The sequence below is a fragment of the Mytilus edulis genome, chromosome 8, assembly GCF_963676685.1.
Source record: "Mytilus edulis chromosome 8, xbMytEdul2.2, whole genome shotgun sequence".
Classification (NCBI taxonomy): Eukaryota; Metazoa; Mollusca; class Bivalvia; order Mytilida; family Mytilidae; genus Mytilus; species Mytilus edulis.
In genome coordinates this window covers 5,681,399-5,707,972 of record NC_092351.1, presented here as the reverse complement: position 1 = coordinate 5,707,972, position 26,574 = coordinate 5,681,399, and the positions used below count along the sequence as shown (strand labels likewise).

Genomic DNA, 26,574 nt, shown 5'->3' with positions numbered 1-26,574 from the left:
TGTAACAGGCGCGCTAGACCACTTGACCGACTGGGCTTCATAAAAATGAAGCTTTCGGTGGCCAGGTGTTACCTTTCCACGTCAGTTTTAATCTAGCGTCGTACTACATTAAATGATATAGAAGGCATGAAGATGTTATTTTTACAGATCAGCGTAATTATATATAGTAAAGGATCCTAAACATTCATGTAAGATACACAGAAATAATTATATTGATAAGTACTTCTCAACCAGACTGAGTGACAACTCTACGACAGATTTATCCATCGGATCACCAGTGCTGGTGATCCATCATGGCTGTGTACATTCTGTATATAAAAACTAGTCTAAACATCAACCCAACTATGTTAGATCTGCACATTTGCTTTCGCACACATTTTGTTCTTCCCTTGCCGGGATTCGAACCCATGCTACTGAGACACCAAATCGTATGCACTGTAACCGGCGTGCTAGACCACACGACAAATTGGGCAACTTAAAAATTAAGCTTTTGGTGACCGGATGTTACCTTTCCACGTCAATTTATATCTAGCGTCGAACTACATTAAATGATATAGAAGGCATGAAGATGTTATTTTTACAGATTAGCTAAATTATATATATATATTACAGATTACAAATGTGTCGAGGTTTGTGATTGGATAACAACACAGAGATGTCAGTATCTATTCGGGAAACTGCCGGGGTATATATACGACGTTTTTATCCCCAATTGGAACCTCAAAAACGTCATCATTACAACACCGGTTATTATAAAGTACTATGTGACGTAGTCAAAAACTATCAGACTGTCAGAGGCTCACAGAGGGAAAATAATGACGTACTTCGGTCAATAATACATTTTTGATACAATATCACGCAATATACACTTTTAATACTTAAATTTTATGTTCAAAGTGTTATTACAAATTATTACATACACGATAAAATTATGTTCACAGCAAATTAGAAAATCCTTCACGTATGCCGAACATATTAGGTTGGGTTTTTCAACTTATATATGTATTGTCAACAAATATCTGCACTGTAAAATAACATTAAGTCAGGGGTAATCCGTAATATATGTGTAATTCAGGTCTTGAGCAAAATCCAGGTCCAGATCAGAGTAACAAAAAGAATTTGAAAATAGTACACAATAATGTGTGTAGCTTACTTCTTAAGTTAGATCTCATTAACAATGAACTACATGAGTATGACATTATTTGTATATCAGAATCTCATCTTGACAAGTCAATTACCGATGACCAAATTAAATTAAATGGGTTTCATAAGCCTATTAGGTTAGATAGAAATAGACATGGTGGAGGTGTGACCATTTATGTGAAAAATAGTCTACATTTTATTATACAGAATGACATATCTGTAAGCAATCTTGAGTTGCTTTGGGTTGAAGTGAGGAATTATAGTAATGAAAATTTTTTAGTTGGTGTCTTATACCGGCCTCCTAACTCTAATTCTAATATATGGGACTTATTTAATGAGTCAGTAGATAAAGCACTTGATTGTAATTTGCTAATTTTCCTTTGTGGTGATTTCAATTGTGATATGATGTCAAACACAAGTAACTCTTTTAAAAAGTTACTTAACCGTTTAAACTTAGAAAATGTTGTTTGGGAGCCTACCAACTTTACAACCCAAACTGGAACTTGTATTGATTTATATGTGACTAATCGCAAGAACTTAATTAAATCAGTAACTGTTCTTACACCGATATGCAGTTCTCATTCTCCTGTTTCAGTCGAAATTTCATTTAAAACTTTTAAACAACACTCGTTTAAAAGACAAATTCGTGATTTTAAGCGTGCAGATTACGAAGGTCTTAAAAACCAGTTTGAATGATACTGACTGGGATGATGTTGTTTTTAATTCAAATAATATAAATGATGTTTATATGAACTTTGTCAGAACATTCGAAAGTACTGTAAATAGATTAAACCTACTAAAACTATTACAGTAAGACCAAATGATAAACCTTTTATGAACAACTTAATAAGAAACAAGATAAGACATCGTAATAGAATTCACCACAAAGCGAAAACTTCAAATAATCCAGATCACTGGAAAAAATTTAGAGAAATTCGAAATTATCAGCTTAGTTAGAAAGGCAAAAGAAGATTATAAGTGCAAACTGACATCTCAACTTATTGACAAAAATATTCCTCCTGGTAAATGGTGGCGCATTGCCAAGTCTGTATCAAATTTTACTAAAAATAGAGAGTCCCCCCCTTTTTTGGAACATGATGGCCAAATTTTTATTCATCCATTGGACAAATCAGAGATCCTGAACAATCATTTTGCTAATATAGCTAATATTGATACAGAACCAGAAATTCCAGATAATAACGAGCCTCCTCCATGTCATTTAAATAAATTTGTCATCACTGAGAAAGAAATTTTAGATCAGTTAAAAATCTTGAATGTTAACAAACCAGCTGGACCTGACGGTATCAGTCCTAGAATTTTAAAAGAGATTGCTAGCTTTATTTCTAAACCATTAACTAAGTTATTTAATATGTCTCTATCAGTTAAACAGGTTCCACTGTTATGGAAAATTGCACATGTTAATCCTATTTTTAAAGGAAAAGGTAGTCCACATTCAGCTCTAAACTATCGTCCAATATCTGTTACTAGTATTGTTTGTCAGATTATGGAAAAAGTTCTATTTAAACATTTATATAATTATATGAGAAGTAACAACCTTTTGTCAAAGTTTCAATCTGGATTCCATCCAGGTGACTCTACTGTTAATCAGTTAATTGAAATATATCATAAAATTATTAGTAATATGGATAGTGGGAGGGATGTAAGGTTTGTATTTTGTGATGTATCTAGAGCTTTCGATAAAGTTTGGCATAAAGGACTTTTATTTAAACTTAAACAATCTGGCATAAATGATCAGCTCTTATCTTGGATAGAAAGCTATCTTTCAGATCGTCAACAAAAGGTCGTTTCAGAAGGTTTTTCGTCAACTCTAAGAAGTATACATGCAGGTGTCCCCCAGGGATCAGTTTTAGGACCCTTTCTGTTTCTTATTTATATAAATGATATAGTAAATGACATTTCTAATGATATTAGACTTTTTGCAGATGACACCTCTTTATTTGTTATAGTAGATGATGATCCTGCTGTAGCAGCTGCTTCTTTGACTGATGACTTGGATGTTATCTCAAATTGGGCAAAATCATGGGCTGTTCAATTTAACTCTAAGAAAACTAAAAATATTGTATTTACAAGAAGGGAAAGGGAACACCCACCTGTATTTTTTGGGATAAATGGGGAAGAGGTAGAGAAAATAAATATTCACTGTTATCTTGGGATAACATTTCAGTCATCAGCTTCATGGAACTCACATATTGATATTATTTATAAAAAAGCATGCTCTCGTCTATCTGTGCTTCGTCAAGATAAGCATTTATTAGATAGGAGTTCACTTATACGTATTTATTATGCTTTTATTAGACCTATATTAGAGTATGGGGATGTTGTATGGGGCAACTGCTCCCAGCACGAGTCTGAGCTTCTTGAAAATATTCAGATAGAAGCCGCTAGAATAATTACAGGTTTACGACGTAATTCCTCCAGACAAAAACTTTATATTGAATTAGGTTTAGAAACTCTGGAGAATAGACGTAATAAACATAAGCTTGTACTATTCTATAAAATATTAAATGGGATGACACCTGCATACTTATATGAGTTAGTCCAGCCATATCTTCCCAGACAAACCCCTTATACTTTGAGGAATGAAAATAACACTTTTTATCCGCCTCTTGCTAGAACTAGCTCTTATTTCAATAGTTTCATTCCTTCCACTATAAGACTTTAGAACAGTCTTCCTTTGAGTTTACAAAAATCCCCAAGTTTGGGTATATTTAGAAGTGGACTGGAAAAGTTTTATAGGACTGATGATATATTTAAACCCTTCAACTATGGGATAAGAAAACTTAATATAAGTCATTGTCAACTCAGAAATAATGCTAGCAACCTAAAATCTCATCTGTTTAATTAATTCTTATCCGAGAACACTTTTTGTGCAAACTGTAATCACCCTGTTGAGGATAACAAACATTTCTTTTTCATTTGCCCTAAGTAAAATGATGTAAGACAGATCCTTCTTGATTCCATTAACTCCATTGCTGATAATGTTGATATAAATATTGAATTATTACTTTTTGGAAACAGATTATTTTCATATGATATGAATATTGCTATTTTTAAATCTGTTCATAAATATATCAGTGACACTCAACGTTTTGTTTGAAACTAACTTATTTTTTGTTTCATTTAGTTTTATTTTTTATTTTTTTTCCTCCACTTAAACATTAATTCAATTAATCCACTAAGCAAGCTTAGTGTCTCTTTCAAGCCATATATATATATTTCTAATCACTTATAAAGGATATTTGCATGTTTCAAGGTTCTTGAATACATGATGAGTAATTGCCTATATATTTAAATATACTTTGCATTTAGTAAGTAACACTGTAAACATATATTTGCTCGTGTGTGCTCATAAGTAGCATGCATGTCCCACTACATGTATATTGCATTATTTTAATACAGTTGTTATAATTGAATTATACCTTGAACATGTAATATGGAGAGAGCTTTTATAGGCTGTGCCTGTTGCTCAATCCTTTTCATATTTTAATTAATAAAATATGTTTAAAATCAAAAATTCAGGTCTCAGAAAGGGTATATACTGTGACATTCCCGGCTTAGGGATTATATCCCCTTCGCCTTCGCCTCAGGGGATATAAACTCTAAGCCGGGAATGTCACAGTATATACCCTGTCTGAGACCTGAATAACATATAATATAATGAGTGAATAATAGTCAACGATAAATCTTACGGGGCGATTGATCATATAACTATGATACAGTACACTACAAAATATAATATATAGCACGTCTTAAAGGGTACAACATCACCATAAAATAACAGTAAAATGAACAAATGTTAGATATTTCGGATAACAGATATTCTTCATCAGATGTAAAATGAATCATGTCAATCTATTCTAATTATTAAACTATCACAATCTTGATTTTTTTTCACCAACAAAAAACCAAATGAAAGCAAACATCAGAGACGCTGGTACATCTTTAAAATTTCCAAACACGACGTAAAGACTGCAAAGATATGACAAAATAAAAAAAAGTAATTTGCGATATGAACTCGCACAACTCTAAAATACCAAAAGTGACTACAGTTAAGATGTAACAACAACTGCGTGGAAAAATAGTCCAAAAAAAAGCCTAACCGATCTAAGTTGGTATAATATTCCGAATTTGACAACGGTAGAATAAAATTAACGGTACCAATTTTCTTGCACGAGATGCGCATTTCGACAATACATGTCTCTTCAGTGATGCTCGTGGCCAAAATATTTGAAATCCAAATCTTATATAAAAGATGAAAAGCTATAATCCATAAGGTCCAAAAGTATAGCCAAATCCGTGATAGAATCAGAGCTTTGCATGAGGGAGATACATTCCTTAATTTATAATAATTTATAATATTTTGTAACAGCAAATTTTAATAGCACAAAAAATCCGTATTTTCATGCAAGTACCGAAGTACTGGCTACTGGGCTGGTTATACCCTCGGGGTCTAATAGTCCACCAGCAGAGGCATCGACCCTGTGGTAGTAATAAAATTAACGGTACCAATTTTCTTGCACCAGATGCGCATTTGAACAGAGACTGCGTGTTTAAGCCTCCCAAATAAATTACAGTTTAATAATGAATAAAAAAATAAGTAGTATTTTATTTACTAAGGTAAAATAATTGAACGTGACTGCGTACTTGTACATCCATCCCAAATGAATGGAGCTCTGTAATTTAAACTGGTATCATTTTTAAAAATCCTTAAAACTCTACGTCCAGTACGGAAGCCGGAGTTACAGGAAACAAGTGATGATAGGAACAACAGTGATGGTCTGAAACCACAATTATCGTCCCTTGATTTTCGTTGTCCACGAAAATAGTTCCTAGTGTGGACAGTGTGTTACTTGACCATTTTTTTTTATACCCCTTCCAAATGTATTTCTCCGTATTTCATGCCTCAAATTGCAAGTCTGGGGATTAAATGACACTGTCAAAAAATTTGGGTTATGAATTTTAAAGTAAAGCAGTGATTTGCTCCAGTTATAAAAGGTTAAAAATTAGACCTTCGGAAGCAGTTAAAAGATTTCAAGACCCCTTAACATAAAATTGTCCATATTTTGAGTAAGAGCCGATGAAGTTTTCTATAATGTTGATGTATTTGTCCCAAAAGTAGTACAACACACTGTAAAACTTTTATTGAGAAAGCGCAGGTGGGATTTTTTTAATTTCCATTGTTTGTCTAAAGGAAATGCACTAGGAAATAATTGTGGTCTCGGACCTGATGACAGGAAAATGAGTGACTCATTCTATGTTTTTGCATGTATGCCCTCTGGCAAAACTGTCCTTCGCGTTCTAACCCAAAATGTTTACCGACCACGATGTTGGCCTTCGACCAACCCTCGTTGTGGTCTATGATTGTGATGGTTAAGGTTTTTGAGATCAACTTGAGCGTGCCCAGGTGATCTCAAATGAAGAGTTACGGGGAGGTCGGGTTGCAAGTGTAGTCACTTCGATGACCATTCATGCGTTTGTTGAATGGCTGTTGTGTCTCGCCAACATACTGCATGCCAAATCAACACTAAAGAAGGTATATAACATTCTGGGTTTTGCAAGTTACATTACAAAATATAGTGTACACAGACCAGTGGAGTGGCAAGTAAATGTTTGAGTATTTAGCATTTTTTGACAAGTCAGACAGCGTCTGTTACCACAAGCCTTGCACCATCTTGCAGCTGAACAGCTTTTTTTAGGAGACGTCAGTTCTTACAAATAAGTCTTTCAGACTTGCTGGTCTTCGAAAAGCTAAGACAGGAGGATTGGGCAAGATCTTGAATAATTTCGGGTGCTTTGCCAATTAGCACGGATCAAACGTGAAATGTTCTTAAACGCTGCTGACTGCCATTGGCGATTGCCAAGTAAATTGATCGCAAGGTGTAACAAAATGGATCTCTATATTAACTTAACATAAGTAGAAAACAATAAACTTGCGGCAAAGATGGTAAACCACAACATGCTGTCCCTTTCGGCCGTCCCATTCCCACCACAAGCACTAGCGCCTATACAAAGTAAGACGATCTCATCTGAAGTGTTTTAGTAATGAATGTAAAATTTCAAAAACACATATAAGATATGGAGACCTCTAGGACATAGGTTTAACAAATCTTTAAATATTTTTAGTTCAACGGTATTTGTATTGTAACTAGTCTTATATTTTACAATTTCTGTTATCTCCAATGGCCGAGTCTGACACACAATAGATAGAGTTACATACATATTGCCAGTTGCACGAATGGTGCGTTCATTTATTGTACCTGATTTTTTTTATCTTTTCTTCAGGCAGGTATACCAGCTGGACAAATTACTATTTTATTAGAACCTATAGCTACATTACATTGTCAGCTTGAAGAAGCAGAGAAAGGGGGAAAAAAAGATATTGACATATTTTCAAAAAACGGGACAATGTTTATGGTAGTTGATCTTGGAGGTAAGACATATTTCAAAAAATGGTGAGAAAGTAGAAAACATGGCGTCCTGAAAAGTAAGAACCATATCATGTGTCTAAGTTTTCATTCTCACTGATATAGATGATGTCATTTCCATGTAATTGACGAATAAATTTTCAATTAGATTATGATTCGTAGGTTATTTCCAAGTATTCTAGATAATAGAAAAACAAAGTATATAGTCTGTTTTGCTAAAGGCCTGTTATATTTCCTTGAGTCCTTTTAAAAAATGAAATTAATGTGTTTCAAAATTTATCATATTTGAATATTCCTGTGTTTATTTCTAGCAGCATGTCCGTTTCAACAATTGGATTATTAATTCTTGTGTTTGATTGGATATGTTTTTCATGTAAATTGTTTACAATTAACTTCGATGCATTCAATTATAAATAAGCCGGGGTAAATCATGAATAACGTGACGTCATGGTCCATGTTTTAATCAGTCAAAAAATCAAAATCTAAATGTTCTCCTAGACACCGGCTTTATCCCTTTCAATGCCAAGACCAAATTTCAAAATTGCCAAGACGTTAGAAACGTAACAATATTACGACGTCATCGATAATTTCCGATTTTCAACGTTGACGTTCCTACTGCTTTCGTAAGCTATTGTTACTCTTTCTCCATGCATAGGACGCATACTATTTATGTGTGGCGGTTGCGGATGGTTGCGTATCTTTAGGGGGAGCAATTATCATTAGGGGTATAGAAATTAGTTGGATTTCGCAGCAAAAAAAAAAAGAGAAAGGAAAAGAAACAATTGCAATTGCAAAAAGCAACAGTAAACTAACAAAACAATGCAAGTTAGAAAAATCGTAATTTTCAAAAAATGTATGACAGAATAATGGGGAAGGTGTCTAACCCTTTTATTGTCCTTTCATGGACGTATTTACCACATCTACTTTTCTTCATCATTGACGTATTTGCCACATCTCCCTTTATTCATTAATCAACGCATTTACAACATTTCCTTTTATTTATCAATAATTACATTAGATGTATGTTTCATTATAATATTTTATTCTGATTGGCTAACTGCACATCACGTGTTATTCCGTAAGCAGTTGCATTGCTCAATACAACTTTTCATTCATGATAACACGTGCTCCAACAATGAAGTGCACAGGTGAATTAAATAATAAAATATATAAAATCCGTGTTTTCATAATCATAGCTAAAAAATGTAATTATAAGTATTGAATGCTTCTTTTTTGTAACTTTATAGGGTTGTAAAAGCGTTGACCGTGCGTACATTTTTAGAATGAAGCGCGGAAACAAAATGTACTTCGGTCAACGCTTTTACACCCCAATAAATTTACAAAAAGAAGCATTCAATTCTTAATTAACATATTTACCACATTTCCTTCTATTCATCATTGACGTAATTACCACACTTCTTTTAACTATTTATACGTTCGCGTAAAAAAACAACGAAATTATAATTCAATATGAAAAACAAACGCAAAAAAAGACGACGTGAAAACAATTTGGCACTGGCGACGTCAAATTGTTATTGCCTATTTGCAACGTCGAAACGTTAAGTTTTTAAAATCTAGCATCAAAAGGATTAATGGCTTCTACACACAAATCGTGTAGAACGTCAAAGGTCCATGGTAACGTCACAATACTCAGGGGCACTGACAACGTCAATAGACGGCGCCAAAAGGACGAATTTGGCGGGAATTATGCAAACTGAATAAAATGCATGTTTTGTATACTTAAAACGGATTGTCAACAAATGACACAGAATCATAAGCTTGTTAGTATTATAATCTCAATTTATTTAACGTGATTACTAACTATGTAGTTAGTCTTATTCATGTAAAATGTTGCAAACTTTCGAGAAATTTTGATAAACTTTTTTTTCATACATCCGAATACCTCAAATACTAATCGCATTTCTAATAAATAATCATAAAAAGGCAACTGTTGTCACAGGCACTTGTCTCAGAAAAAAATTCCTAAATACCTTATATAACACAAGGTACTTAACTCGCGATTTAGAAAAATGTCAGCCGGTTGCGAAATTCCATTATATGCCGATTTCTCGACTGTCAACCCCACTAAAACTTGTTATGTCGTAAATCTAAATTGATTTATCTTCACATTTGTGTATATAATACTTCTTTAGTATTTTCTGTAAAAGTACACAAATGAAACACGGTATACTTGTATAGCGATATGATTTTTCAGTACATTTTATACTTGTTTCATCACATTTCATCTAAAAATATTTATTTTCATTCGAAATGGGGATGTTAAATTAGTAGGTGACCTACACATGTACCAATGTCTCTTCCTATCAAACATATCGTCTCTTCCAAAATTCCAAGTGGCAATCTCAATTTTTAGCCATTCATCTCAGATTTTTGTCGAGCCTGCAACTTTTGTTGCAGAAAGCTCGACATAGGGATAGTGATCCGGCGGCGGCGGCGGCGGCGGCGGCGGCGATGTTAGCTAACTTCTTAAAAACTTTATATTTTAGAAGGTGGAAGTCCTGGATGCTTCATACTTTGTATATAGATGCGTCATGTTACGAAGTTTCTGTCAGTCACATGTCCAATGTCCTTGACCTCATTTTCATGGTTCAATGACTACTTGAAAAAAAAAAAAATAATTTTGTAATGTTAAATTTTCTCTTATTATAAGTAATAGGATAACTATATTTGGTATGTTTGTACGTTGGAAGGTCTGCATGCCCGTCAGACAGTTTTCACTTGACCTCGACCTCATTTCATGGATCAGTGAACAAGGTTAAGTTTTGGTGGTCAAGTCCATATCTCAGATACTATAAGCTATAGGTCTTGTATATTCGGTGTATGGAAGGACTGTAAGGTGTACATGTCCAACCGGCAGGTGTCATCTGACCTTGACCTCATTTTCATGGTTCAGTGGTTATTGTTAAGTTTTTGTGTTTTGGTCTGTTTTTCTTATACTATATGCAATAGGTCTTCTATATTTGGTGTATGGAAGGATTGTAAGGTGTACATGTCTAGCTGGCAGGTGTCATCTGACCTTGACCTCATTTTCATGGTTCAGTGGTTATTGTTAAGTTTTTGTGTTTTGGTCTGTTTTTCTTATACTATATGAAATAGGTCTTCTATATTTGGTTTATGAAAGGATTGTAAGGTGTACATGTCTAGCTGGCAGGTGTCATCTGACCTTGACCTCATTTTCATGGTTCAGTGGTTATTGTTAAGTTTTTGTGTTTTGGTCTGTTTTTCTTATACTATATGCAATAGGTCTTCTATATTTGGTGTATGGAAGGATTGTAAGGTGTACATGTCTAGCTGGCAGGTGTCATCTGACCTTGACCTCATTTTCATGGTTCAGTGGTTATTGTTAAGTTTTTGAGTTTTGGTCTTTTTTCTAATACTATATGCAATATGTTAACTATATTTGGTGTATGGAAATATTTTATGATCTATATATTAGTTGTGCAGGTTTTATTTGACCTTGACCTCATTTTCACGGTTCATTGCTCAGTGTTAAGTTTTAATGTTTTGGTATGTTTTTCTTAAACTAAAAGCAGTAGGTCAACTATATTTGTTGTATGAAAGAATTGTTAGCTGCACATGTCTTTCTGAAATGGTTCATCTGACCTTGACCTTAATTTCATGGTTTATTGGTTAATGTTTGGCTTTCTTGGTTAATGTGAAGTTTATGTGACAGTTGTAATAAAGTTTTATATTTAGGACTATCAACATACTATCAATGATTAGTAAAGAAGGCGAGACATTTCAGTGTGTGCACTCTTGTTTACTATGTAGGATCTAATGACCAAAAGATTTATTGTTCATTAGATCGAAGTCGTCCTGAATATTGCATGTATTAAATACCTGCCACTGAACGTTAAGCAAACAACAAATAATCAATCAACGTATTTTAAGAGATATTTCATGTCTGCCAATTATAAAAGAGGGACGAAAGGTATGAGAGGGACAGTCAAACTCAAAAATCGAAAATAAACTGACAACGCCATGGCTAAAAATGAAAAAGACAAACAGACAAACAATAGTACACATGACACAACATAGAAAACTAAAGAATAAGCAACACGAACCCCACCAAAAACTAAAAATTCTAGAAAATAACATATTTATTGATGTTCTTTAAAAATATATGTTTATATGGGGACGAAGTCCCCAATAACAGTAGAAAAATCAATAAAAAATTATTTTTTTTAAAATCGGGAAAATTTTACCGAAATTTTCATTGTACTAATGAACTCAAAATCGTTCAATTTTTTTGATGTCATGTTTTGAATTCCCGCATCTGCGCAGAAATCTACAATGTACTTCCTTTTTCCGGTCTCGTTTGTATGAAACTTTGAGTAAAATATATATTTAGGCAGCAACCATTTGATTTTCTGGGGGGGGGGGGGGGGGGGGGGGGGGGGGGGCTATGGTTTTTTTTTCTGGACAAATTCAGCTGAGGGTGAAACAAACAATTTTTTTCTCAGAATCGAAAACAAATTATTTTTTTCTCCAAAAACTGGAAACAAACTTTTTTTTCAAAAAAAAAAAAAAAACATAGCCCCCCCCCCCAGAAAATCAAATGGTTGCTGCCTTATCAGTCTAGTATAAAATAGGAAGGAACGCCAGACCAATTTCATTTTTAATAATTCATTGATATGAAAAAAACGTTACCTGATGATAGCGTTTCTTTGTTTACATTGTATATGACGTCATAACTTAAATTACGTCACAACTGACCTCCCTAACAACAGAACTAAAATCGGAAACGTTACGGTATTCCCGTTTCTTTTTTTAACAAATATTTAAGTTACAAAAACATAATTCATACAGACTTCGTCCCCATTTACAGGTAATGCCTGCCTCGTATTAGCTTTAAATACATAACGTTTGAGTAAAAGTTTAACATATTTATTGATAGTCGAAAAATTGTATGAATTTCTATAAATTAATTTGCATGATTTCAAGATTATTGTTTTGATTTGTTTTTTAATCTTTTTCGTCTCTCTCATAAAGTCCATCAGTTTCAAGAGCTCGTGATTGATGCATCCAAGATCTCTCTCTCTATCTCTCTTCCTTGTGTATCCCAATTTTGGATTTTCTCAATGATTTGAAATGAGACGCTTTCAAAATCACGTCCAGCTCTTAAAAAATGTCATGTGATTGGGCAGTTCCTTTTTTTTTTTGTATAAAATGACCGATTGTTCTTTTTTAAGTCGGATGTTAAATTGTGTTTCTGTTTCATCAACAAATTGCAACTTGCAAGTTCAACATAATAACCCTCTTGCTGCCAGTTGTTTTTCAAAGTTGCATTTCATATGCCAGAAAATACGACCGCTCGACGTTAGTGACGTTACATGCCAAACAATGACGTCATTCTATATATGACGTCATGCCTTAATAACCATTTCATTTGAGAGCCATTGTAAAAACATATAACACAGTTTAATTTTCGGTCTTTTTTTTGAAAGAGGTACAACAATGATGAGGAGCTTGTATAAATTAAAACATGGACATATGTGTCCCTCCGACACAGTCGGTGTGAACATGTGTATGTGTAAGCGAAGAGATGCATCTTGAGATTTGGGTGTACCGTCAAGTATTATTGATGTGTCATCTGCGTATTGGGAGAAATGTTATTCTGTGTCATCAATTTTAATTCCTTTAATTTCTTTGTTCTTTCTGATTAAAATTCCTAGAATTTCAGCACATAAAAGAAAAATATAAGGTGATATAGGATCCTCTTGTCTACAGCCTCTTTGAATCCGAAAGTAATCTGAAAGTAAAGAAAACAGTTTTGGGATACTGATCAGCTTATATTTGTGTAAAAAGCCTTTATCCATTGTTTTATAGAGGGTCCAAAATTGAAAAAGTCTAATACTTCATTTATTAATTTCCATAATACAGAATCAAAACCTTTTTCAAAATCTATGAGAAGGAGAAGACCTCTGTATAGAATAAAACAATTATAAATTGAAAACAACGTTCAAACCTATGATTGCGTTGGATAAAAACCGCGTGCATGTAAAACAAATTTCTTGGTAGAGGGGTCTAAATACAGCACAGTCAAAATTTTCCAAAGACCAAAAAGTGAAAAGTATATTTTAACAAAACGCATTTGACTAACAGGTCGAACAACTGATGTTCTTAAACCCTGCTGACTGCCATTGGCGATTGCCAAATAAATTGATCACCAGATGTTACATGGATCTTAATTATCAATTTTAATACCAAACAGAAAACAATAAACTTGCGAAAAGATGGTATATCGCAAACATGAGGTGCAAAAAGTTGTATACACCATATCCGGATTTCGACAATTAATGTCTCTTCAGTGATGTTAGGGATCAAAACGGTATTTGGAAGGCCATATAATTTACCTAAAATATACATATCATCTACTCATCTCTTCAGTATGCTCACTGGATATATATATATATATATATATATGTAAGACTCAGATCGACGTCCGGTTTCTAATCGACGTCCATTCCTCAAATCGACGTCCAAATCTGACGTAACGTTCACAAATCAGTGTCCAATATTTTAACCTTATAATCGACGTCCACTGTGACGTTAGGAATTACTAAAACGACATCTGATTGATGAGAACGTGTCTCCTGTCATTGCGATGACTATAAATGTCATTCACTTATTTTTTATACCCCACGCGACGAAGTTGCGGAGGGTATAAGGTTTTTGACCCGTCCGTCCGTCAGTTCGTAAGTCCTGTTTCTTGTCATCGCAACTCCTCTCAAACCACACAACAGAATTTCACGAAACTTTTTCAGATAATAAGGACATACTATGTAGTTGTGCATATCGACGGGAAATTGCGATTCAATTTTTTTTCTAGGAGTTACGCCCCTTTGAACTTATTTACTTTAATGTACTACTGCAATAGTTTGTCATCGCAACTCCTCTCAAACCACACAACAGAATTTCACGAAACCTTTTCAGATAATAAGGACATACTATGAAGTTGTGCATATCGACGGGAAATTGCGATTCAATTTTTTTTCTAGGAGTTACGCCCCTTTGAACTTATTTACTTTAATGTACTACTGCAACAGTTTGTCATCGCAACTTCTCTCAAACCACACAACAGAATTTCACGAAACCTTTTCAGATAATAAGGACATACTATGTAGTTGTGCATATCGACGGGAAATTGCGATTCAATTTTTTTTCTAGGAGTTACGCCCCTTTGAACTTATTTACTTTAATGTACTACTGCAATAGTTTGTCATCGCAACTCCTCTCAAACCACACAACAGAATTTCACGAAACCTTTTCAGATAATAAGGACATACTATGAAGTTGTGCATATCGACGGGAAATTGCGATTCAATTTTTTTTCTAGGAGTTACGCCCCTTTGAACTTATTTACTTTAATGTACTACTGCAACAGTTTGTCATCGCAACTCCTCTCAGACCACACAACAGAATTTCACGAAACCTTTTCAGATAATAAGGACATACTACGTAGATGTGCATATCAACAGGAAATTACGATTCAATTTTTTTTCTAGGAGTTATGCCCTTTGAACTTATTTGCTTCAATGTACTTCTGCAACAGTTTGTCATCTCAACTCCTCTGAAAACACACAACAGAATTTCATGAAATTTTGTAGATAATAAGGACATACTATGTAAATGTGTATATTGACAGGAATTTATTATTCAGTATTTTTTCTTATACAATTTTTTTTTCTTATACTTATTTAATTTCTCCAATGACAATGTGGGTACGTGGGGTATGTGAGCGTGCTCACTAAGGTTCTTTAATTTCATATTGATCTGTGTTTATAAATATTGTCCTATCTTTCTGTGTTTTGTTGATTTTTTTTTTGCATGAACCCCCTGAGGAGTTCATGCTTATATATTGGCGAGTTTTGGATGTGTCTATGGGCCACTCGATATCTCTCGACCGGAAGTCAGAATAAAATTCTCGGAACGTCTCTAAAGTTTTCGGTCATTTATACAGGTCTTAATAGGTTGTTATCTACGTCTTTGATATGGTCCCTTGATGGCCCTTGACGACGAAATTATATTTGTTTTAAAACGACTACTGTGCACTGTGAGTATCTGGGTCAATTATAACGTGGTATAATAATATTGTCTGTTGTCTCGATAACATGTAAACTAATTATGATTGAAGATTTTACCACGGGATACTGTGTATTTCATCATACTAGACTTACGGGAGATAACATTCTGGATAAGATATTAATATTAGATCGGAAAACTGAAAGATAATATTAGATCGGAAAACAGAAATTTAATATTCTTATCAAAAGTATTTAATTCAATCGGAATCAAAAAATATATACAAAATAAATACTGTATTTATGTTTCTGGAGAAACTTACAATGATTGAAATCAGAATGGTTTTAGAGTTGCATTTAAAGTATTGTATATGACAAGATACTCTGCTTTGGTATTTTTAAGTATTCATTTGTAAAGGAAACATAAAAATTCAATCTAAATAAATTCTAAGACTTGCATATCCTACAAAAAAAAAATGTGTATAAACAATAATCATTATATTTCTACATTAATTATTTCATACCATTTTAGTTTTTATGTTTTATGAGTAATTATTAATTATTTTTTTGTATTGTAATATATCCATAAATACTTGACGTTCGTGTTTATTGATATTATATATATTCAAAAGAATTTGAAAAAAATACTAACAGGAACGTTAGTTTATTATAAAATTTTAATTCAATTTTTTATTTGTTTGTTTTAATAGTTTAACCTTATAGCATCTAAACATTTGTATTAATTTTGTTGACCAACTATCCTACACGTCTTGATTCATTCACATTCCAAAAGCGCACTATATATATCGGTTTGCGTTTTCAAAAATTCCCGATAAAATGTCAATTAATCCGGAGTCAAAACATTTAGACATCCCGCTAGACCACACGACCACCTGGGCTACAAAAATAGAGCTTTCGCTGGCCGTGTGTTACCTTTCCTCGTCAGTTTAAATATTTTTTTTGTCATGCATCCAATTTCACCTTGAGAGATGCACACGCCTGATGAAGCTAATTTGTTTAGCGATATATTGCGTATTTCTATTTAAAATCTATTAGAAAATTAGCGTGTTTAAGTTATATTCTTAGACATTTATATAATTTTAATTCAGTAACTGTATCAGTTTACTTTCACAAGCCGATCCACGCTTAAATAGATTGAATGTTGATTGTTGTTATTTTTAGACATTATATTATAACTCGTCTAAACATCAACCCAACAATGTTAGATCTGTAAATTTGCTTTCGCAAATTTTTTGTTCTTCCCTCGCCGGGATTCGAACCCATGCTACTGTGATAAAAATGAGGGAAAATGTAACATATTGACACATTATATTATATATGTTACATGTTTTCCTCAACTCTTGTATAGATTTAGCTACAAAAATATTTTTTGTCATGCATCCGATTTCACCTTGAGAGATGCACACGCCTGATGAAGCTAATTTGTTTAGCGAATATTGCGTATTTCTATTTAACATCTAATAGAACTTTTTAATGTATTAATTAGTGTGTTTAAGTTATATTCTTAGACATTTATATAATTTTAATTCAGTAACTGTATCAGTTTATTTTCACAAACTGATCCACGCTTAAATAGATTGAATGTTGATTGTTGCTATTTTTAGACATTATATATATATATATATATATATACGTCTGAGTCAGTGACAACTCTACAACAGATGTATCCATCGGATCGCCATCAATGATGGTGATACATGGCTGTGTACATAATGTATATACAAAAAAAGTTTCTTTTCAAGTGGTGTACATAATTATATATTAAAAATTAAATACACAAAAAGAGTTTTAAAGCAGCATTGTCTGGCGCTTTCATCCATCTTGGGACTTTTCAAGACTTTGAACGTCGTTATGGGGAACACATTAGTATTATGACGTAACGTCATAGTTCGTAACATATTAGTAGTATCATGACGCGACGTTATTGTTCATGTAACTACTAAGCATTTAGCTTGGCGTCAAACACTTTTATGAATTTTCTCTCTAGTTCTTTACGGTATTCTTCTGTTGGTCCCGTACATTTGAAGAACGGGAGAAATTTGAATTTTCCTCCCGCGCAAATGTCTAAAGTCTAAATGTTCGCTCAACGAAATTTGTCTGTACTCGGGTTGCGGTATTTGCAGTTTATGGATCCTGACCCGTTCACACACACTATTTCCTGTTTGACCTATGTAGTTTTCTTTACAGTTGATTTATGTTATACAATAGAGTAAATTTTCTGATTTGCAATATCAAATCGCGCTTAAGTAAGTTGGCGTTTCAAATTTTTCGGTTGTCTTCTACTATACATGATCGATTCTTCTTTTACCAATTTTTTTCATTATTTCACTTTGATGTAAAATCGGAAAATTCGATTTTACAAACTTGTAGGCATTTGGTAATGACGGATCATGAGTAGTCACAAACGGGAGGCCATCATCATCGGTTGTATGTTCCTTCGGTGTTCTAAGTGAAATAATGAAAAATTTGGTAAAAGAAGAATCGATCGTTGGAACAAATTATAGCATGGGTCAATGTAAAGAAAATTACATAGGTCAAACAGGAAATACATGTAGTATGTGTGAACGGGTCAGGATCCATAAACTGCAAATAAGGCAACCCGAGTACAGACAAATTCCGTTGAGCGAACATTTAGACATTTGTGCGGGAGGGAAAAATCAAATTTGTCCCGTTCTTCAAATGTACGGAACCAACAGAAGAATACCGTAAAGAACTAGAGAGAAAATTCATAAAAGTTTTTGACGCCAAGCTTTATGCTTAGTAGTTACATGAACAATAACGTCGCGTCATACTACTAATATGTTACGAACTATGACGTTACGCCATAATACTAATGTGTTAACGACGTTCATAGTCTTGAAAAGTCCCAAGATGGATGAAACCGCCAGACAATGCTGCTTTAAAACTCTTTTTTGTGTATTTAATCTTTAATATATATATATATATATATATATATATATATATATATATATATATATATATATATATATATATATATATATATATATATATATATATATATATATAACTGACGAGGAAAGGTAACACACGGCCACCGAAAGCCCTTTTTATGAGAGCCCAGGTTGTCGTGTGGTCTAGCGGGACGGCTACAGTGCAGACGATTTGGTGTCACGATATCTCAGTAGCATTGGTTTGAATCCCGATGAGGGAAGAACAAAACATTTGCGAAAGCAAAATTTACAGATCTAACATTGTTGGGTTGATGTTTAGACGAGTTGTATATACATAATGTACACAGCCATGTATCACCATCATTGATGGCGATCCGATGGATACATCTGTTGTAGAGTTGTCACTGACTCAGACGTACTTATAAATATAATTATTTTCTGTGACTGTATATTACATTAATTTGTAGGATCCTTTACTTTAGATAATTTAGCTGATCTGTAACAATAACATCTTCATGCCTTATATATCATGTACTGTAGTACGCCTCTATATTAAAACTGACGAGGAAAGGTAACACACGGCCAGCGAAAGCTCTTTTTTTGAGAGCCCAGGTGGTCGTGTGGTCTAGCGGGACGGCTGCAGTGCAGGCGATTTGGTGTCACGATATCACAGTGGCATGGGTTCGAATCCCGGCGAGGAAAGAACCAAAAATTTGCGAAAGCAAATTACAGATCTAACATTGTTGGGTTGATGTTTAGACGAGTTGTATATACATTATGTACACAGCCATGTATCACCATCATTGATGGCGATCCGATGGATACATCTGTTGTAGAGTTGTCACTGACTCAGACGTACTTATAAATATAATTATTTTCTGTGACTATATATTACATTAATTTGTAGGATCCTTTACTATAGATAATTTAGCTGATCTGTAACAATAACATCTTCATGCCTTATATATCATGTACTGTAGTACGCCGCTAGATTAAAACTGACGAGGAAAGGTAACACACGGCCAGCGAAAGCTCTTTTTTTGAGAGCCCAGGTGGTCGTGTGGTCTAGCGGGACGGCTGCAGTGCAGGCGATTTGGTGTTACGATATCACAGTAGCATGGGTGAGAATCCCGGCGAGGGAAGAACCAAAAATTTGCGGAAGCAAATTTACAGATCTAACATTGTTGGGTTGATGTTTAGACGAGTTGTATATACATTATGTACACAGCCTTGTATCACCATCATTGATGGCGATCCGATGGATACATCTGTTGTAGAGTTGTCACTGACTCAGACGTACTTATAAATATAATTCTAACATGACGTCCTTCAAACGCTTTGAGTACACACCCGTGGTAAAATATGAATATATTGCCAGTGCTGTTCCGATTGTACTCCCACGTCATATGCTTTTTTATGAATGAGATACCCGACGTCATAGAACAATGACGTTAGAATGTAAGCATTTTACGGGAAAATACACGCTTGTGAATCCGAAAATCATCACAAGGAAACATACACAAATGATGCTAAAATGTGGCAAAAGCCCTTTATTGTACATCATATAAGACATATAAATAAATTATCATTCAAATTCATCCAAAACTGTCTACATACATTATTTTAAATAGTTTAAGCATGTCACTAATGCAGTTTGCTCCGTTCTTTTACGCTAGTTTATTAGTGCGTTTATTTATGGGAACGGCAAATATTTGCCTACACCTAGAGCGCTTCGATCCAAAAGAATTGCCGTATGTGTCCTATCAGAATCGAAATAATTCATGGGGGCTTGAATATATCTAGATTTTACCACGGGTTGTCCCTTTATGCCGATATTTTACCCCTCGCTATCGCTCAGGGGTAAAATATTTGTCATAAAGGGCCAACCCGTGGTAAAATCACGATATATTCAAGCCCCCATGAATTATTTCTTAATTATTTTCTGTGACTGTATATTACATTAATTTGTAGGATCCTTTACTATAGATAATTTAGCTGATCTGTAACAATAACATCTTCATGCCTTATATATCATGTACTGTAGTACGCCTCTAGATTAAAACTGACGAGGAAAGGTAACACACGGCCAGCGAAAGCTCTTTTTTGAGAGCCCAGGTGGTCGTGTGGTCTAGCGGGACGGCTGCAGTGCAGGCGATTTGGTGTCACGATATCACAGTAGCATGGGTTCGAATCCCGGCGAGGGAAGAACCAAAAATTTGCGAAAGCAAATTTACAGATCTAACATTGTTGGGTTGATGTTTAGACGAGTTGTATATACATTATGTACACAGCCATGTATCACCATCATTGATGGCGATCCGATGGATACATCTGTTGTAGAGTTGTCACTGACTCAGACGTACTTATAAATATAATTATTTTCTGTGACTATATATTACATTAATTTGTAGGATCCTTTACTATAGATAATTTAGCTGATCTGTAACAATAACATCTTCATGCCTTATATATCATGTACTGTAGTACGCCGCTGGATTAAAACTGACGAGGAAAGGTAACACACGGCCAGCGAAAGCTTTTTTTTTGAGAGCCCAGGTGGTCGTGTGGTCTTGCGGGACGGCTGCAGTGCAGGCGATTTGGTGTTACGATATCACAGTAGCATGGGTGAGAATCCCGGCGAGGGAAGAACCAACAATTTGCGGAAGCAAATTTACAGATCTAACATTGTTGGGTTGATGTTTAGACGAGTTGTATATACATTATGTACACAGCCATGTATCACCATCATTGATGGCGATCCGATGGATACATCTGTTGTAGAGTTGTCACTGACTCAGACGTACTTATAAATATAATTATTTTCTGTGACTATATATTACATTAATTTGTAGGATCCTTTACTATAGATAATTTAGCTGATCTGTAACAATAACATCTTCATGCCTTATATATCATGTACTGTAGTACGCCGCTAGATTAAAACTGACGAGGAAAGGTAACACACGGCCAGCGAAAGCTCTTTTTTTGAGAGCCCAGGTGGTCGTGTGGTCTAGCGGGACGGCTGCAGTGCAGGCGATTTGGTGTCACGATATCACAGTAGCATGGGTGAGAATCCCGGCGAGGGAAGAACAAAAAATTTGCGGAAGCAAATTTACAGATCTAACATTGTTGGGTTGATGTTTAGACGAGTTGTATATACATTATGTACACAGCAATGTATCACCATCATTGATGGCGATCCGATGGATACGTCTATGGTAGAGTTGTCACTGACTCGAATCCCGGCGAGGGAAGAACCAAACATTTGCGAAAGCAAATTTACAGATCTAACATTGTTGGGTTGATGTTTAGACGAGTTATATATATAAGTACGTCTGAGTCAGTGACAACCCTACGACAGATGTATCCATCGGATCGCCATCAATGATGGTGATACATGGCTGTGTACATAATGTATATACAACTCGTCTAAACATCAACCCAACAATGTTAGATCTGTAAATTTGCTTTCGCAAATTTTTTAGTTCTTCCCACGCCGGGATTCGAACCCATGCTACTGTGATATCGTGACACCAAATCGCCTGCACTGCAGCCGTCCCGCTAGACCACACGACCACCTGGGCTCTTAAAAATAGAGCTTTTGCTGGCCGTGTGTTACCTTTCCACGTCAGTTTTAATCTAGCGGTGTACTGCAGTACATGATATATAAGGCATGAAGATGTTATTGTTACAGATCAGCTAAATGATCTATAGTAAAGGATCCTACAAATTAATGTAAGATACAGTAAAAATTGAATTCTGCGCCAAACTAGTATATATATAAGTACGTCTGAACCAGTGACAACTCTACAACAGATTTATCCATCGGATCACCAGGAGTGATGGTGATACATGGCTGTGTACATTTTGTATATACAACTCATCTAAACATCAGCACAACAATGTTAGATCTGTAAATTTGCTTTCGCAAGTTTTTGTTTGTTCTTCCCTCGCCGGTATTCGAACTCATACTACTAAGATATCGTGACACCAAATCGCTGCACTGTAACCGGCGCGCTAGACCACACGACTACCTGGGCTTATTTATATATATATATATCCAGTGGGCATATATATTGTATGGTTGTCACTTGTTTAGACTTGTTTGTATGATATACTTCTTTCAGTGACTTTATAATGAATTGATTCATCACCCCATACGGTATATAATAATTGTTGAGTTAGATTGCTGACAAATAAAAAAAAACGTTGTGTATAAAGTAATAATATAATATCTTCACACGCTTAAAACACATGTCCTATGTCTATCTCTAGATTCGCCTTCCGTGACAAGGTAACACTACGACTATTGGAGTTATATATTTTATATAGCGGATGTGGTCGAGTGGTCTAAAGCGCTGGATATGAGGCTAAGCGGTTAGTGTTGTAGTGGATCAAGGTGTGAATTTGAATCCCGCAAAGGGATAGACAAAAATTTGTCAACAGAAAAATCAAATTTTAACACTGTTGGGTGTAATTTTCAGATTTTTGCCGGAAATAGCTGAGCAACTCGGTCAAAACTTGCTACAGAATTATTTGAATATCAAAAAACAACATTATCTACTATCTATATATATAGTAGTAGACTACTAATCGAAATGGCCAGACGTTGTGAAACTGGACAATGAAAGTAGCAAAAACACCATTGATTATTTAAAAGGACTAAAGTCAAGATTTGGATATATTGAAGAATTAGTTTCTGACAATGGTCCTCAGTTTTCTTCATTAGAATTCAAAAGATTTGCTACTGCATATGGATTTAAACATACAACGAGCGGCCCACACTATGCTCAATCGAATGAACAAGCAGAAACAAGTGTTCAAACTGTCAAGAAGCTAATTATGAAATCAATGGATCCGCACAAAGCTCTTTTAGACTATTAAACCACACCGTTGGACATTGATCTTTCTTAAGCACAATTGTTCCGAAATCGGAGACTAAAACATCACTACCTACTTCATTACCGCTATCGATGCCGCAAAATGTCAACAACCGTGAAATTCTCAAAAATCTCGAAATTCTCCACAGGAAAGCTTAAACCAACTATGATAAACATTATGAACCTGAATTGAAACAGCTTAAACAAGGAAACTCTGTTGTAATGTTCACAGATGGAAAATGGAAAACAGGAAAAATAATTCAAAAACACCACACTCCTCGCTCCTATGTAGTACAAACTTCAGATGGCAGGCGTTACAGAAGAAACCGTAGGCATACAGGGGCGTCAGGGGACGCGTAAGGCCCCCAGAAGCTCTGGGTTTAATAGTGCAAAATCCTGCATTCTCGCGATTTCCTGGGACTTAAAATAACCTCACAGAAATCTTATTTTCATCGGTAACAAGTCAACTTTTTAAATCAAATATATGATAAATAAATTTGATTTTTTTTTTAGAGAAAAACAAACTTCTAATGTGCAGTGGGTTGAGCTTGATTGGATATTAAGAACAATTACAACCATATAGTGCCACCTACACCATATATTTAAATTGTTAACTTAACTAATTAGTCTAAACCCACTATACATTAAAAATTCCAAATTTCAAAGCCAACAACGTCTGTGCATGCAACTTAAATAGTATTTTCTAAATGAGAAAATACATAAATAAATACAATCACATTTCTCTATGTTTTAGTCTTTCTTTCAGCTTTTAATTCTCAAATATAATTATAAAATTCAAGGACCATTTCCTTTCCTTTCTTCTACTGATGAAGTCAAAAAACGTGTCTGCTGAAATTTGTTTTTTTCACGATATATGTTCAATAGACCAAGCCAAATGGACACTTGATTTTCATTGTGTTTCTCAAGTCTTCTTGTGGTACCGAAAAACCGTTCTTCCGTTGCCTTCGAATAAAAAAAAAACCGGCGAAGACGTTGCACGAAAATTACCCTTTACAAACCCCTTTAATGTAAGACTATACATACCTCACCGGAACACCATGTTCTCTTTACTGAGAACGTCATATTTCATTTCATCAGTTATTTGAAATCTTCAGAAAAGATGTCAGGGTAAGGAGGCATAGTAAAACGCTACAAAGTGACTATAAGCATATTGTATAATCCTTTTTTATTTACTTTATTACTTCAGTTTTATTCTTACTAGTTTTACCATGTTTATACTTTTTTTCAAATTTTTGATGCGTACCCAACTGCGTTTTTGAGTACGGGTTGCTACGTGCCTGCCATAAAAGACCAACAGCTTTCAGTGAAAACACAGTTGAGAAATGAGTTATGGCCCTTGAACCAAGGTGATTAGTGTTTCATAGCTCCACAAAAAAGTGATTTTTTGAAAGATTGCAGCTAATATGTATGGTATGAATTGTTGAAGACTGTATGCAATATATGTTTACAGTTCTTTTGAGACTAAAACATTAAAAAACGGACAAATAATTTAGTATTTCTCGATGTGCAAAGACAAACAAAATCCAAACAAAGAAAACAAAATGGCCACCTCTTATGCCGAAGCAGCTAGAGATGAAAACAAATACAAAAACAAAAAATGATGACGGCAAGATTGGTAATGTTAAACCAATATTTCTTCTCGAAACAGACGTCTTTGGTGAAAATGATATGAATCATTTAGGTCAACGACCATTCCTAATAAATATAGAGGCATATCGAGCAATAGAAGAGCAGGTACCAGTAAGTGCTTTAATTGGGTTACAGAGAGTTCGAGGCATCTGGCGAATATATTTCGACAATGAACAAGACAAAAAAGAACTACTGTTATTGGGGTTAACCATCAGAAGAAAATCAATAACCCTGTACTTGAGAAACCCAAAGGTAACCATGAATGAAGAACCAAATGCTATAAAGGTACGAGTCAAAAATGTTCCTCTATCAGGAGATGACGACCAGATCTTAAGAACTCTTGAGACCTCAGTTAGCAAGTGTGAAATAATCACTCACTCCAGAGAAAGATTGAGAATTGACAATCTTGTAACAAACTGCAGAACAGGTGATAGGATAGTCATATGCAAACCTTTCAATCCGCCTCTGCCAAAGTCGTTGAAAATAGGCAACTATTGGGCTACTATCAGCCATTTTGGCCAAGCATCTACCAGCAGACCAAATATGAAATGCAGTACGTGTCTAGATGAAGGGCACATAGCAAACACTTGTCCAAACAGATGGAAGTGCAAAAAATGTGGTCAACTAGGACATAGACAATATGAGTGTGATGAGCGTTCTGATGGTGAAATTGAGGAAGACAATACATATATGACCAACATGGAGGGTGTCTGCAATCCAGACGTTTTCCATGCAAGTGAAAATGATATACAGACCAATGAACAAACTGAAGATAACGATGAGTCATTCCAGGATAGTGATGTCGATTCCAAAAGTTCGACAAAACCTCTCTTGAATACCAAGGGTAGAAGTAGGTCAGAGAGTGACACGGAACATTCGAATTTGAACCTTGGTACTCAGGAAAGCAAGTCCGCTGGAAAAGACAATTCCCAACAGCAAAAGTAAAAACCTAAATTTCTTAAAAGTGTTGACAGAAGACCAGGTATATCGAGGTATTTGACAACAAAACCGAGTCATGATCCGAGTGACACTACAAATAGCACACCTAAACAGTCCAAAGAACATTGAAAAATCTCCAGTAACAGAGAATCTGCACGACGCAACACGAGATGAGGCTACTAAGAAGCCCAAAAAGAGACGTTAATTTAACATCTGTTAATCAAATATATAATCTGTATAAGACTAGAACTCTTTTATTTTAAATTATAAAAAAAAAACTAAAAAACTAAAAAAAATGCATTTTATCAATCATATTTTTCACAAAACAGTATGTATAAGCACTGACTTCATTTATTTTTAACTGTATATATTATTCGAGATACGTCTCAAAATGTTTGTTGTTATGTGACACAGCTGATGAAGGTTGTGCAGACTTACAGATAGTCTAATCAATACCAATAATGAAGATCATAAATCGTCTGTTCTTTATGAAAGTTTCATCCTGAAAAAGAAAAAGACAAATAAAAATAAAAAGTAC

At 34.6% G+C, this 26,574-nt stretch overlaps 1 protein-coding gene across 1 annotated transcript in view; it reads left to right on the top strand.

Annotated features, from left to right (window-relative positions):
* LOC139484675 (uncharacterized) overlaps positions 1 to 26,574 on the top strand; it is a 147,836-nt gene that overhangs the window by 105,446 nt on the left and 15,816 nt on the right. The window contains exon 8 of the mRNA XM_071268535.1: positions 7,447 to 7,594. Within this exon, the coding sequence (XP_071124636.1) occupies positions 7,447 to 7,594 (148 nt within the window). The remainder of the gene's footprint in view (positions 1 to 7,446; positions 7,595 to 26,574) is intronic.